At 42.6% G+C, this 17,029-nt stretch overlaps 1 protein-coding gene across 1 annotated transcript in view; it reads left to right on the plus strand.

Moving 5' to 3' along the window:
• Positions 1 to 16,509, plus strand: part of scg3 (secretogranin III) — a 59,659-nt gene extending 43,150 nt beyond the window's left edge. The window contains exons 11-12 of the mRNA XM_028822606.2: positions 10,489 to 10,578; positions 15,600 to 16,509. Coding sequence (XP_028678439.1) covers positions 10,489 to 10,578; positions 15,600 to 15,718 — 209 coding nt within the window. The 3' untranslated portion in view covers positions 15,719 to 16,509. The remainder of the gene's footprint in view (positions 1 to 10,488; positions 10,579 to 15,599) is intronic.
• The last annotated feature ends 520 nt before the right edge of the window (positions 16,510 to 17,029 follow it).

Here is a 17,029-nt window from a genome sequence, read left to right on the forward strand (position 1 = left end):
TTTGGACAGAAAATTACTTTTTCACAGGCTACATACAACAACAACAACATTTATTTCTATAGCACATTTTCATACAAAAAGTAGCTCAAAGTGCTTTACATAATGAAGAAAAGAAAAATAAAAGACAAAATAAGAAATTAAAATAAGACAACATTAGTTAACATAGAAAAGGAGTAAGGTCCGATGGCCAGGGTGGACAGAAACAACCAAAAAAAAAATCTCCAGAACGCTGGAGAAAAAAAATAAAATCTGTAGGGGTTCCAGGCCACGAGACCACCTAGTCCCCTCTGGGCAGTAGACATAGGCAGTAGAGCAGGGGTCTCTAACTGCAGTCCTGCAAGTTTTCATTCTAACTTTTCTTAATTAGTGACCAGTTTTTGCTGCTAATTAACTATTTCCCTTTATTTTAATGGACTTTTCTTGAGACTCTGATCACTGAATTGATTCTTTTTTCCTTAAACGGCACCTAAACATAAATTTGATGTGAGGTGAGCCAACAGATGAGTCACTAAGTTGGGTCCTCAAACTCCAACCTTCATTCAGTTTCTTAATTTGAAGCCAATTCTCGTTGCTACCTGTTATTTAATTCCATGGCGCTCATTCTGCCATGGCAGACATTTCCAAAACTGTTGTTTTTCTTTTTTAAGAGCGCAGTCAAAATGTTTTCTGGACCTGAGCAGATCGACATTACTGAGGCCTTCATACATCCATCCATTTTCCAACCCGCTGAAGCCGAACACAGGGTCACGGGGGTCTGTGGGAGCCAATCCCAGCCAACACAGGGCACAAGGCAGGAACCAATCCCGGGCAGGGTGCCAACCCACCGCAGGACACACACAAACACACCAAGCACACACTAGGGCCAATTTAGAATCACCAGTCCACCTAACCAGCATGTCTTTGGACTGTGGGAGGAAACCAGAGCGCCCGGAGGAAACCCACGCAGACACGGGGAGAACATGCAAACTCCACGCAGGGAGGACCCGGGAAGCGAACCCAGGTCTCCTAACTGCGAGACAACAGCGCTACCCACTGCACCACCGTGCCGCCCTGAGGCCTTCACCTTTCTTTATTTTCAGTTATTGTGTGATGGACGCAAGTTGTTGTTTATGTGTTGGTACATTTTGTGTCTTAATATTGTTTGGCTGCTAATTAAGGAAAAAAGAAATTAAGGGGCCTGAGTCTTAAGTTGTGCATCAATTAAAATGAAGGCAAAGAGTTAATTAGCAGCAAAATCTGCTCACTGATTAAGAAGAGGGTCAGAATGAAAACCTGTAGCCACAGGAGCTCTCCAGGACTGGAGTTGGAGACCCCTGCAGTACAGTAAGGCACCATGAGATGAAAACATAAGTCTGAATAATAGTCGAAACTGGGATATTGGATACCGAAGTGCCAAATGCAAAACACGACACAAAAATTGATATCAAAGAGACAAAGCTAGATTTCAAATTACAAGAAGCACATGCAAAGTTTTGTTAAAATATCCAGAGTCTTGGACAATCTGAAAGAGCACAACACCGCCTTTATACTATTGCGATAATCACATCACGTGTTTCACACTACTACTTGTCCAAGCATAGCAACATGGTTAGAAACTGAACCAAAAAGGTCCACAAAATCTCAGTGTCCGTGATAAATAAAAATACCCTTGTGAAATGACAAAAACCGTCATTAAAACAAAACCAAAAGTAAAAAATAATGACAGAATCAGATTGTACATATAATAAAACACCCAGTTGGACCACATAAGAATGAGCAAGGAAGGCATAAAAAATGTACCCCATAATCATAACAGCTGCAAACGGAGCCTTTGTCTCAAATTCTAGTCGAAGATCCATACTAGGGCTTTATTTGTTTGTGAAGTCACTTCTGCCAAAGCCCTCGAATCTCCTTTAGGGGCAGGGGCAGCCCTACTGCCACTAAGGAGACAAGCCCACCTGTTCACCAATAAGGCAGAAACGGGAAGCTGTGCTTAGATTTACATTTTCTGTTATTGCTTTGGATGCTTGTGTGTACTCCGTCTTGTCATTACTCCCTTGAATTTCCATCCATTGTCCACTGCTTATCCGAAGTCGGGTCGCGGGGGTAGCAGCGTAAGCAGAGAAGCCCAGACCTCCCTCTCCCTCTCCCTGGCCACCTCCTCCAAGCTCCACTGGGGAGACCCCGAGGCATTCCCAGGCCAGCCAGGAGATATAATACTCCCTTACATTTAGCTTTTTTATATTTTTTAGTTCTGTCAATGTCACTTAACTTTGAAGAATATTTTAACAAAATAAAACCAGCTTCATCCAGTTTAGGGTCACGGGGAGCCTGAGCCTATTCTAGCAGCATTAACACAAGGCAGAAAACAACCATAAAAAGAAGAGTTACATTTTGCTAATATTTACAGTTCTTGTATATACTGTATAGCTTCTGCTCCTGGCCTGTTATTTCGATTTGCAAATTGTGTTCATTTGAAACAAATTATCATGTGTGAAACTAAAGGATATTGTAGATAGATACGGAAAATGGTGTGGCATAGTAGCACAAAGGAATTCCACAGAAATTCATTACCAGTGTGGAGTTCTCCTGTGCATATGTGGGTTTTCCTCTTAACAAAGACACATAATATTGGTTGAATTAATTTGTGACTCTAAACTCGGTGTGAAAGTACATAAAACAAAGACAAGTTCATTAACACTGTAGAAGTGTGGACGTGTGCTCTATAATGAACTTGATACCCAGTCCACGTTTGGTTCCTGCTTTGTGTCTGATACTGCCTGGATGGGCTGCAGCTCCCTGAAACCCTGAATTGGAGTAATTGAGTTTGAAGATGAATGGATATATACTAGAAATCACAAGACCTCTTCACCTGTCAGGCTATAAAGTATTCTTGGCCTCCACAATCGTGTACCCACATGCAGTCACTGGGTAAGCCTGTGGATATGTGTTTGTGTGTTGTCTTGAGGCTTTGGAAGTGTGGACCTTTTGGGGGTTCCCAGTTTTGCACTATTAATCAGTTGCCTAATTATTGTAAACTGTAATAGGACTTCTTGCCCCAGTAACCCCACCACATAGTATTTTGTATTCATAAGAATTTACTTATGAATGCTTTAAAGTAGGTGGCACGGTGGCACAGTGGTAGTGCTGCCTCGCAGTAAGGAGACCTGGGTTCGCCTGTTGGGTCCTCCTTGCGTGGAGTTTGCATGTTCTCCCCGTGTCTGCGTGGGTTTCCTCCCACAGTCCAAAGACATGAAAGTTAGGTGCATTGGTGATTCTAAATTGTCCCTAGTGTGTGTGCTTGGTGTGTGTGTATGCGCCCTGTGGTGGGCTGGCACCCTGCCTGGGGATTTATTCCTGCCTTGCACCCTGTGCTGGCTGGGATTGGCTCCAGCAGACCCCCGTGACCCTGCTGTTAGGATATAGCAGGTTGGATAATGGATGGATGGATGGATGCTTTAAAGTCACTTAAGTGACTTACTGGTACAAGAAAACCCCTACATATGGCATATCATTTGATGCGTCTTGATGTCAAGTTACTGAGCAGCATGGTGACAGAGTAGTAGCGCTGCTGCCTCGCAGTTAGGAGACCTGGGTTCGCTTCCCAGGTCCTCCCTGCATGGAGTTTGCATGTTCTCCCCGTATCTGCGTGGGTTTCCTCCCACAGTCCAAAGACATGCAGGTTAGGTGGATTGGCGATCCTAAATTGTCCCTACTGTGTGCTTGGTGTGTGTGTGTGTGTGTGCGCGCGCCCTGCGGTGGGCTGACGCCCCGCCCGGGGTTTGTTTCCTGCCTTGTGCCCTGTGTTGGCTGGGATTGGCTCCAGCAGACCCCTGTAGTTAGGATATAGTGGGTTGGATAATGGATGGATGATGTCAACTTATGCAAGATTTTGCATTTTTTGGGGTCCCTCCACTTATTTTTGTCCCTCTACATCCAAAATACACACATTTTGAGCCATTTTTGGACCATATTTTGTTCAGAAAATTACACCCTTATGATGAAGAGTAAAACAATAGGTGTCTACAGCAAAAATGAACAGAGGGACTTGAAGTCGTGTAGGCCACATCAACCGACCCCAGGGGTTCACCCCTAATGGGATATGAGGGGTCAATGTTATTCCTTTTCACAAAACTTTGAAAAATAGGGATCAGTAATAAAGGCATGTTATGCTATTTTGACTTTGCTGATGACAGATATGATAATAATTTCGATATTTGATTCTTTACCAGTGGTCCTCTCTCTAAGAGCCACTCCCAGAAGGTTAAAAATGATAAATTTCAAATTTTGGTGTATTGTTTTGGACTATTTCAATGTCAGTGATTAGATAGATAGATAGATAGATAGATAGATAGATAGATAGATAGATAGATAGATAGATACTGTATTGACTGCAGTGTTACAAGAACTCACAAATAATAGATAGATAGATAGATAGATAGATAGATAGATAGATAGATAGATAGATAGATAGATAGATAGATAGATAGATAGATAGATAGATAGTGAAAGGCAATAGATAGATAGATAGATAGATAGATAGATAGATAGATAGATAGATAGATAGATAGATAGATAGATAGATAGATAGATAGATAGATAGATAGATAGATAGATAGGAAGGAAGGAAGGAAAGGTACTATATAATAGATACATAGATAGATCTTTATTGTCATTGTCACTTTTACAAAGGAACAACAAAATTGAAGAGAGCACACAGCCGCAGCGTCTAAGCGTGCCGCCATTATCCACAAAATGACCACTTACAACTATGATGTTATTTTTGATCCTAGCCCTCTATCGGAGGGTGAAAAATTCTAAATTTCTATTACAACCAAGAATATTTAGACTTTAAACATTTAACCTGAAGCACACATTTTAATATTTCAAATATTTGATGCAACGATTCTTGTTTATTAGGTACTTCTACTTTTTGCAATAAATCATTACATTTATCATGGATACCTCGAAACAGAGGGGCTTACACCGAGACAGACTTTTTGAATTATTTTGTACTGTATACAGGGAGTGCGGACAGTGGCATGTGTTCTACTCAAAGGAATATGCACGGCTTTGCTGTTCTGTAGGTCATTTTTAGCTTCACTCTCTTGTATCTTTGCCTTTTTTAACTTTGCTCATTAATACTGATATTGCTCAGGCAAGTTAACAATGTATTATTAGCTCAGATTCCATTACATGAAGCCTCCTGAGACTTCTCATAGGAGTAAAGTTAACTGAAGCAGCCTACGGGAGCTGAGCCAGGGCATTTCAATAACAATTAAAGAAGAAAGGGAATGGTGATACTGGCATTAAATTTCCATGATCACCTTTGCAGAACTGGGGAGTGTGCTTTACTTTTAAATAAAATAAAAGTTGATAATACTGACTTACAGTCCAGGGTAATTGCTGTCTTAAACAGTAAAATGTCAGTGTTTTTATTTTTAATCAAAGTCCTCGTCGTATGTGATTGAGGTAATCACACCTTTTTTCTGTGGTGGCACACTTTAAGTAACTCAAAACATCCCACGGCACCTCATTATTTTATTGTATCTCATACATGCGCTCAACTGTCTGAAGGGGCGGGACTTAAGGAGAGGCCAATAAAAAATCAGCTTCAAGATCAGCGTTCACACATCTGTACTGGTGACCACTCAGGCCGCCAGGAGACGCACCCAAAGTGCTCTGAGTGCTGTGTCTGCAACGTGACGATCAGAGAGCTGCCAGCTTCTCCAGGTAGTCCAGACCTCCTGCAGAGCTTGTCCCTCTCAGGTTCACACCACTGGGCCACGGCACACTGGTTGAAAAACACTAAAGTTAGCTATCAATAAATAAATATATAGTAACAAATAATAAATGATACCACTTCACCTTTTATCCCAGACTAAAGAGCACAGCAGCAGCAGCAGCAGTGACACCATTTGCTGCTAATGACTGCGTTCTGTGAAGGTGTCGGCAGTGTGGTGTAGCAGCTGATGCTTTGGACTTCAAACCCTGAGGTTTTGTGTTCAGATTTCTGACACTGTGTGACCCTGAGCAAGTCATTTCACCTGCCTTTGATCCAATTAGAAAAACAAAAAAAAATGATGGAACCAAATGTATTTCAAAGGTTGTAAGTGTCCTTGAATAAAGGTTTAAGCCAAATAGACACATGTAAGTTTTAGGTCAATCCTTTGTTATTGTATATAGTTCCTTTCATAGTTTGCATACTCAAAAAGCTTTTCAATATTCATTGATTATTTGGGGTTATGGTTTTAAGCCATCCTTCAATCCAGTGACCTGTGATGAAGACTGGACTCCTTCAGTACTGTGTCTCTCCGGAAAATCCTTGGGTCCCACTGGTTTGACTTTGTGTTGCTCATGGAGTTCCGAATGAGGCACATGACCTGCATGGTGAGGGAGCGTCAGTTACGGCACTACGGCCATGTGGCGCGTTTCCCCGGCTTGTAAGATCCTCACTGTTGGGGACCCGAGTGGCTGGACCAGGCCAAGGGGTCGCCCACATAACACCTGGCTGTGACAGATAGAGGGTAATTTCCGGAGGATGGGACTGGACCGTGTGTCTGCCTGGGGGGGTTGCCAACCGGGATCCTGAGTTGTTTCGTTGTGTAGTGGGTGCGGCAACGCACTGTACCAGTGCATGCACCCCAACTTGACTTGACAACCCAAAACATGGCTGTGGAGACATTACACAAGGTAAATTCATAAAAGAAGAATACTGGCCTAGAGAAGAGAAGGTATAAATTCAACAAAAAAGAGCCACCCTGACACCACCCTGGGCCTTCCAACACTGATCATGTGTCCTGCAGGTGGAACAGTGATAGCGCTGCATGGGGTCGCTTCCCAGGTCCTCCCTGCATGGAGAGCGCTTTGAGTAGTGAGAAAAGTACTATAGAAATGTAAAGAATGATTAATATTTTATGCCAGATAGGTTGGCAGGCACCGTTTCCTCTCCTCTTGCTCCCCTCAACCTACTGCCCTGAGGCACAAATGTTCCCCTGTCTCAGTTGACTATTGCAGTAACATCACTGGAAGCAGCTCTACTGCCATCAGCGTCCAATCAGGAAAGAATGGATTGCCACCCGATTAAATCAGGACTTGCGAGTCCACCGGGACTTTACAGCAATGAGGTGTCAATCAAGTTCTGCGTATATCCAATAGACCAGCTGTGCGCAACCTGCGGCCGTACGGCCGCATGCGGCCGTGGGCAAGGACTTTGGCGGCCGTGGACGTGTATATTAAAGTGTACGTAATGGCGGCCGTGCAGGTGTAGGGTCTCTGGACTCCAGCGAGTAAGGGGTCTCAACGCCGCGGAATCTTTGTCGGCCGGGTCGGTATGGTGACGCCGAAAGCCGATTTGCTTACTTGAATATTAAGTTCGGTTGAAATGGGCTGACACCCAGGAGTACATGTGAAGTCACGTGACTAGCGGCTAGCCAATATGGAACTGAGAAGGAAATGGGAGTGTACGCCTGTACGGCCTTGTGGCTAAGTCCATACACTGCCTATCGCCATTAGCAAACGGTCATCATATGTGCGAAGCAGCGTTTTCCAGAATGAAATATCTGAAAAACAAGTACCGAACCCGATTGGTAGACAGCAATCTAGAGTCTGGAATACGGCTAATGGTCTCCAGCGAGTCCCCTGACTTTGCAAGTCTGTCTGCAAACATGCAAGAGCAAGGAAGCCATTAATGGCGATGTTTTCCAAACTTCCTGAAACAATATTGCTGTAAAGGTTTTTTGTCCTATATGACGTTTCGTAGACATTTTTTTACATATGTAGACCAGTAAATTGAATATTGTCAGATATATCATACTCTGTTTTAATGTGTAATCTGTAAATTTTTACATAAATCATAAAACATTATTAAGTTTACTTGGACTTACTGGCGGCCGTTATTAAAGTAAAAAGTCTGTAGTGCGGCCGTCAATAGCGGAAAGGTTGCGCATGCCTGCAATAGACCTTTGCCAGAGATGGTGTCATATCATGACAGGTAAAAAAACGCCACTTCTTTAGGTCAGCTGTCAAGTTTTGTTGTTTGTTTGTTTGTTTGTTTGTTGTGAGTGACAGTTTTGTTTTTCCTTGGACATCAGTGCTCGATGAGTGGCAACTCAGACCTGAAATGCCTGACCTGTCAAGTGGTAAAACTTTTTAAATATCCATCACAGAAAGCAGACAGTAGCTGGGTTTGATTCTTATCAATGACAACAGGAAATAACTACCATACTGTACGTCTGACTTTCCTTGTGCTGTTTTAATGAATTTGCTGCTATTATTTTAAATTCCTTTACAAGGTGAGAAATACTTTTTTCTCTGCCTCATACCAGTACACAGTTTCTTGCTAGTCTATATACCAGGGGTGGCCAACTCCGATCCTGGAGAGCCACGTGGCTACAGGTTTAAATTCTAAATATTTTCTTAATTGGCGCAGTGGGTGGCGCCGCTGCCTCGCAGTAAAGAGACCTGCGGGTTTGCTTCCCGGGTCCTCCCTGTGTGGAGTTTGCATGTTCTCCCCGTGTCTGCGTGGGTTTCCTCCCACAGTCCAAAGACATGCAGGTTAGGTGCATTGGCGATCCTAAATTGTCCCTAGTGTGTGTGCTTGGTGTGTGTGTGTGTGCCCTGCGGTGGGCTGGCGCTCTGCCCGGGGTTTCTTTCCTGCCTTGCGCCCTGTGTTAGCTGGGATTGGTTCCAGCAGATCCCCATGACCCTGTAGTTAAGATATAGCGGGTTCGATAATGGATGGATATTTTCTTAATTAGTAACTAGGTTTTCTTACTAATTAACTTCATTTAATTGATTTGCTATTTAAGATTCAAACCCTGAACAACGCTGGTCCTGGAGGGCTGCAGTGTCTTCAGGTTTTTGTTCCAGCCCAGTTGCCTCATTGCTGATGAAGCATTTAAGTGACACTTTTCTGCTTCATTTTAGTTTTACCGCTTGTGAAGATTTTGAACCCTTACTTTAGTCTTAAACAGTTGTTTTCACTCCTTTAACTGCTCCTTATTAGCATCCATCCATCCATCCATTTTCCAACCCGCTGAATCCAAACACAGGGTCACGGGGGTCTGCTGGAGCCAATCCCAGCCAACACAGGGCACGAGGCAGGGAACCAATCCCGGGCAGGGTGCCAACCTACCGCAATAAGATGCAAATGACAAAGGAACCAGCAGTTCTACATCTCGCTTGTCTCCATCACACCCGTGTGTATTCATCGTTCACTATTTGGTTTAATTAAGCCGTTTTAGGCTTCCAATCACTTGGATAATACGTGTACCATGAGAAATGAAAAACAAATCAATGATTTAAGAATGGACTGACATGGTAGAGTTAAAACACTAGCAAACCATGAAGTTAAATAAAAAAGATTTGTTACTGGGCAGGACTGGCTTCTAGTTAAGCAACTGGATTGGAAGAAAAATCTGCAGCCACTGCGGCTCTCTGGGGTCTCAGTTGGCCACCCCTGCTGTACAGCGTCTGGTGTGACAGGAGTCTGTCCCGCTGTGTACATGATATGTTGGCACATGGTGCCTACAATCAGCAAGACGCAACACATTGATTCAGATTTGCCGTATACAGCATATACAGTAAACAATTTAAAGAGTCTAATTATTTCAGTTCTGTACCCACACCATAAAGATATATGTCTGGTCCTGAGGTCTCCGACATAAGAACTAGTGATGTTTTTCTCTTTTTTTTTGTTTAAGCACGTTATTTAAAAGGAGTCATAATATATCCATCCATCCATCCATTTTCCAACCCACTGAATCCAAACACAGGGTCATGGGGGTCTGCTGGAGCCAATCCCAGGGCACAAGGCAGGAACCAATCCCGGGCAGGGTGCCAACCCACCGCAGGAGTCATAATATAACTTCATAAAATTCTGAAAATGTTAGAAAATTAGAGTTTGGGCAAAACAGCAGTGCAGCGCTTAGTCGTGCTATCTCACAGATCCACGCTCCAGAGTTTGAATACCACAAGCATTCTCACACCAGCAGGTCATTACCTTGGAGAGAGGTGGCCATCCCAGAAACATCAGACAACCCCAGATGGGGAGACACGCTGGGACAGCGCAGGTTCCCTAAATAGTCCAACAGAAAAGAACATGCAGATTCTACCTAGATGCCCACCATGTGCAGGAGTCAAACGGAGAGGTCTAGACCGCAGCGCTAAGCACTACACCGCTGTGCAGCCACCACTGTCTATGGAAAATCATGAGATGAGAGGTTTTGGGGGGCTGTTGTCATAGTTACCACATAAAAGCCGAGGTCAGGCATTTCTCATTTTCGCCCTATTCAGGATGCAGAGCACAAGTCCTGAGGTTTATGTGAAGCCCTCATCATCAGGAAGCGAGCCCCCCCACCAGCCCCCACTAAGCTTTGCATTTTTTCTGATGACATATAAACTGTAGCACAGAAAAGCACTTCTCTCTGTCTGTAATTGAATTTGCCAAAGAGAAAAAAAAAAGACACATCAATCATGGCTGACAATGAGGGGCTTTATCTTTCACAGACCCTGCTGGGAAGACCGAAACCTATTTAGAAGCAATCCGAAAGAACATCGAGTGGCTGAAGAAGCACAACAAGCAAGAAAACAAGGAAGGTAAAAGAAGCCTCAGCTGTCACTCAGACCCCTGCACTGCAAGGGACTTGACTTTAATTAAAAAGAGGGGGGGGGGGGGGTCTGTAAGATGCTGCATTATGGGGGATCAGATACATACCCACATTCGGAGTAAAATGCAAAGGGTTTGGGGGTCAAGCAAGATTTCATCTTTTCACATAGAAAAACAACACTGGAGTTAGCGTCTCGGGTGAAGTGATGGCTGCTGTGAGAACACGACGACGCTGCATGGTGATCTCCTAATGAGGGGACAGCATGACACACTTAGAGCCCCAGAGTGACTAAATTAAAGACTCCTTTTGTCTTCATCCAATTTGCAATTGAAATTGGCAGGAGGGTGGCTGGGGTGCGCTCATTTACTTAGAAACGCATGAATATTCATCTGGTCCTTGATGAGCTTTGGCTAATTGGAGGGTATGAAGGCTTCTTCCTCTAACAAAAGCTCGCTTGTGTCTTTCAGTTCTTTCTCCACCTATGATGTGCCCACTCTCCTTTTGTTTTTTATTCTTTTATTGAAAGGTAGCCTAGAAATATCTTAAGGAGTGAACTATATTAAGTGTCATGTGACTGCAGTGGTGACCTTACCATCCATCCATTATCCAACCCGTTATATCCTAACTACAGGGTCACGTGGGGTCTGCTGGAGCCAATCCTAGACAGCACAGGGTGCAAGGCAGGAACAAATCCCGGGCAGAGCACCAGCCCACCGCAGGGCACACACACCCACACACCAAGCACACACCAGGGACAATTTAGGATCACCAATGCACCTAACCTGCATGTCTTTGGACTGTGGGAGCAAACCCACACAGACACGGGGAGAACATGCAAACTCCACAGAGGGAGGACCCGGGAAGCGAAACCAGGTCTCCTAACTGCGAGGCAGCAGCGCTACCCACCAAAAAAAATAAAAATAAAAAAACACAAATGCACCCATCTTAGAAGAACTTGAACTTTTATTACCAGGTGACATAATTGCTGGTAAATTTCTCTTAGTGTCACGTCCAGATTCAGAACAAGGTAACATACAATTAAACAACATAACATACAATACATGACACCATCACCACATTATCTACTGTACAGTGGTCCGAGCCATCAGTTACTGCCAGGCTGGCCTTCACCTTCACCATGCCAGTGTAAGGAGGGTGACTATCACCAGGGTGTCACTGACAAGTCTTTACCCTCTCCATACTGCCACTTGACCTGCTCTGGACTGTGGCAGCAAATCACTTGGGGGCTTTTCCAGGATTTATGTGTTGATTTTATTGTCCCAATTTAGTACAGCAGGAAAGTCGAAGGTGAGCCCTTACCGTAAGTTCTGACCATAGTAAAAGTAGCACATTTAGAAGGTAAAGCAGAATTTAGCTTTGCTCTACCTGCTATTCAATACGGCATGTGCCAGTACACTGCCTGAACCCTGTACAGTATAACTGGATCCATAGCCCTGCAAGGTGCTCAGGTATATACAGTAGCACCCATGTGTAACGAATACCCTCCAGCGTCATTTGAATGTGACTCAGGTCACGGGGATCCAGTGCTTATTCTAGCAACACTGGGCACAAGGCAGGGACAGTCCCTAGATGAGGCAGCAGTCCTTCACACGCCGACATGTACATTTGTCTAATTAACCTTAACACATAAGTTCCTGGGGAGGTGGGAGAAAGATTCACATGGACAGCAGCCAGGCACACAATTTAAAACAAACCAGAATACTGAAATTATAAACTAGCATACTGGCCCCAATAAGTGGAATCATTTTCTCATATTGACAGCTGGCGAAAAAAGTGTTCACTGAACCAGGAGAATTGTGCCTAATAATCCAGCCCTTCAGTCACCAGGCCAGAGTGCCTCCAAGCAAACATAAGTACTCTATGAAGTATCAGCCTACATGTCTCCTTCATCTTAAACCTCTCTCACTACATGTTTATATGCAGCTGCTCTACTGCCAAATGTTACAAAGACAATGGAATTTTATTTTTGCCCTTGTGCTCCGTAAAGCATAAAAACACACACTAAGTGGTGGCTTCATTAAATACATCGTCATTGAGCATATGCATCCCTTTATGGCCACAGACAGACAGACAGACAGACAGACATAGTGATTAATGCTTTGGACTTCAAACTTCAGAGGTTTAGGGTTCAAATCCTGCTACTAAAAACTGTGTGACCATAAGCAGGCCACTTCACCTGCATGTGCTATAGATAGATAGATAGATAGATAGATAGATAGATAGATAGATAGATAGATAGATAGATAGATAGATAGATGTGAATGGCACTATATAATAGATAGATATGAAAGGCACTATATTATAGATAGATGTGAATGGCACTATATTATAGATAGATATGAAAGGCACTATATTATAGATAGATAGATGTGAATGGCACTATATAATAGATATAGATATGAAAGGCACTATATTATAGATAGATAGATATAGATAGATAGATAGATGTGAAAGGCACTATATTATAGATAGATATGAAAGGCACTATATTATAGATAGATATGAATGGCACTATATTATAGATAGATAGATAGATAGATAGATAGATAGATAGATAGATAGATAGATAGATGTGAATGGCACTATATAATAGATAGATAGATGTGAATGGCACTATATTATAGATAGAGATATGAAAGGCACTATATTATAGATAGATAGATGTGAATGGCACTATATAATAGATATAGATATGAAAGGCACTATATTATAGATAGATATGAAAGGCACTATATTATAGATAGATATGAATGGCACTATATTATAGATAGATAGATAGATAGATAGATAGATAGATAGATAGATGTGAATGGCACTATATAATAGATAGATAGATGTGAATGGCACTATATTATAGATAGAGATATGAAAGGCACTATATTATAGATAGATAGATGTGAATGGCACTATATAATAGATATAGATATGAAAGGCACTATATTATAGATAGATAGATATAGATAGATGTGAAAGGCACTATATTATAGATAGATAGATGTGAATGGCACTATATAATAGATATAGATATGAAAGGCACTATATTATAGATAGATATAGATAGATGTGAAAGGCACTATATTATAGATAGATAGATAGATGTGAATGGCACTATATAATAGATATAGATATGAAAGGCACTATATTATAGATAGATATAGATAGATGTGAAAGGCACTATATTATAGATAGATAGATAGATGTGAATGGCACTATATAATAGATATAGATATGAAAGGCACTATATTATAGATAGATAGATATAGATAGATAGATGTGAAAGGCACTATATTATAGATAGATAGATGTGAATGGCACTATATAATATAGATATGAAAGGCACTATATTATAGATAGATAGATATGAAAGGCGCTATATTATAGACAGATAGATCCTTATTTGTCCCAAGAGTACATTTATTCATGCAGTGCACCATACAACAATCACACTTTATCTCAATTTGGTTCCACAAACATGACAGTGATGTCCATTTATTCGAATGCCCTGCACAGTTCCCAGATGTTGATCCAACAGAGAGCCTTTAGCAGAACATGAGATTCACAGCATCAGTTGTGGCTGATAAATCTGTAGGAATTATGAGATACTATCAAGTCAGCACGGAGCAGTATCCCTAAGGAAGGTTTGTAGCACATTTTCAAATGAATGCCTCAAAGGTAAAGTGGAGGTGAAAGTGGGTCATACCCACAAGTAGACAGGAGGACCTAATAAAGTGGCCACTGAGATTATAATATATAAAACATTAATTACAGCGTACATTTCACACAAAAAAAATTTTAAATCCCAGTAATGAATAAAATGCACCTTATTTTGCAGTCGCTCAGCAATATCCAGCATTGGACCACAGGCTGACGTGTGACAGCTCAGCTATTGGACTTTGTCTAAGGCAGCAAAAACGGAGCACTTAGTGCAAACCTCATCTGAACCAGTCAGGCATTTGTATCAGTCTCTGGGAACCCAAAGACACATCTGTGTTCACTGATTAACATCATGACATATCTCACCTTCACTGATGTCCATGATGTACTCTTTATATATTATACTTGATGTGCCGCCTGTCTAAGAAGGGCTGAAAACTCAGTAATCAATGTAGACCTTTGACGGTGCTGGTTGGTTCCATGTTACCGGCTCCTTCTGGTAGCCTCTTGAACTCGCCACTGTCTAACATATCCAAGAGACTAGCGGGGCACATGAGGGCATGTACATAGCAAGGGGTAGGTGCATAAACTGAACAGCACTTTTATTAAAACAATCCAAATCAAAGTGTCCAAATAAGTAGTGCAGTGTTCTCTTAATCAATAAATACATAATCTTGTAAAACACTTACAATCCATGAGTTTAAAATCAAGACTTAAAATAACGCTAAAAACCAATAACACAGTCATCAGGTCAAAGTGCCTTCCACTTTTAGACAAGGCCAACACGACTCCCTCTTCATCCCCTCGGCTACCCCCTTACTTGCTCAGTCGGCGGAGACTCCAGCATCCGTGGTCCTCACCAACCTGATCCCAGACTTGGCTGGCTTGAGTCAGTTGTCCTCTCGTCATCCTTCTTCCTCCTCTCTCTGGCGTGCCTTAGATCCCTGGAGAGGACTCTGCCTCGATTGCACCCACACCACCCCGATGCTGTGCTCTCGGCTCTGTTTTTGCTCCCTCTAATACGACATCTGTCAGAATCTGATGGATGCACAGATGCACAGACACCGGTTGGTTGGGTCCCTGCTGTGTTATACGCACGACTGGTACTTGCAATCCCGATGACGATGAACACAGAGGGCGGCACAATACACAGCTTCAGTCTTGAAGGTTTCCATCTTTTTAGTTTTGCTTGACTTCCCATGACTTCCATAATGGCTCACTCCCGGGTCCTATCTGCCTCTCAGTTACCGATTCCTCGTGAAATACTTTTGAAGAAGGGAATCTGAAAAGAATGTTTCACATCAGATGAATAACTATTTCACTTTCATGTTTCAGATTACGATATTTCAAAACTGAGAGACTTCATGGACCAGCAAGTTGATTCTTACATCACCAAAGGAATCCTGGAGAAAGACGAAGGCGAAGTCATCAAGAGGATTTACAGCAGTCTCTAGCACAAGAGGCAAAAAACGAGAAGTAATAAACTGCAGGTCACTTCTAGATGGTTGGCCATTATAACAATATTAACTAAAGGAAGTGGTAACAATTTGGGAACATTTTATAAGCAATATATTTTAAACTTAATTGCAGTTCAATTTTTTTTGTAACTTTCACAAAGTGTCACACACAAGTGTGACAAAGAATACAAGGAGTGTCGCTATGGCGAGATCACTTGTGCCCCCCCCCCCCCCCCCCCAGCCGATTGCAAGTTCCTCTTACAAAGCAAAGTGTGCGATAGACCACCCCGAGGGGCCGCTTCTGTTTGAAAAGACTGCTTTAGTAGCAAACCGAAGGCTTTGTTTCTCATTGTCCTCATGATACTCCGCAGCTGGTAGCGTAGCTTTTTGTTTCTCTGAAATGATTAAACGTATCTCTTTACTATCACAGAAATTAACTAAACAGCTCTCACTGCTCAAATCCTGCGTTTTGTGTCTCATGACGTCACCCAAGCATGTCGCAGCATCTCCTGCTGGCCTCAGTCTGTGGAGTTGTGTTGCGGTTCTTGTACTCGTAATCTCGGCCTTGTCTTGTTTCCATTTTCGCATGTACAGTAGAATAATAACCAGTTGCAGCCCAGAATTGTGAGTCAAGTCGAGAATTTTTAAGTGTAAATATTTGTGACTTTTTTTTTGGAATACTGTAAACGCATTAAAAAAAACCGATGTCGCTTGTCAGAGCAGGTGAGCACAGTGTGGATCATCGCAGTAACGTCAGCCCACCTCACCCCGACACAAACAAACAAACACGCCAGAAAAAGAAAACTCAGATGTCACTGAAAATCAGTCAACTTTTATTTTATATACAGTAACACCGTTCACGCTAACAAGGGCTGCAGTCGCTTTCATGAATGTCGAAATCATGAATGCATTTAAAAACATGTCTCACTGCCTGCCGCATGGTATGCAGGTCTCAGATGACTTACTGTTTGTTGTTGGGTTCTTTTTCCCATAATTCCTATTAGTAAAGAGCCCATCCCTGTTCTTTTTTGTCACGTAAAGGCAGTCTGACAACAGCTAATTGCACGCCGTCATTATTACCACCGTTGTAACATCCATTTTCCACTTTTACACAGGTTAGTTGGTGGCCCCCCAAATCTCTTTCCTCCAGTCTCTGGGGTCCATTGGCATCCTTTGGGGTGACACAGCCTCTAATCTTGGTGCATCTCTCCACCCAATCCTCCTCCTCGTCGCTCCGTCACTCCACAAACCCAAGCCACCTGGCCATGTCACATTACACGACTTTTCCAGCGATTTTCAGCCATAGCC

Source organism: Erpetoichthys calabaricus, chromosome 17 (genome assembly GCF_900747795.2).
Source record: "Erpetoichthys calabaricus chromosome 17, fErpCal1.3, whole genome shotgun sequence".
Taxonomy (NCBI): domain Eukaryota; kingdom Metazoa; phylum Chordata; class Cladistia; order Polypteriformes; family Polypteridae; genus Erpetoichthys; species Erpetoichthys calabaricus.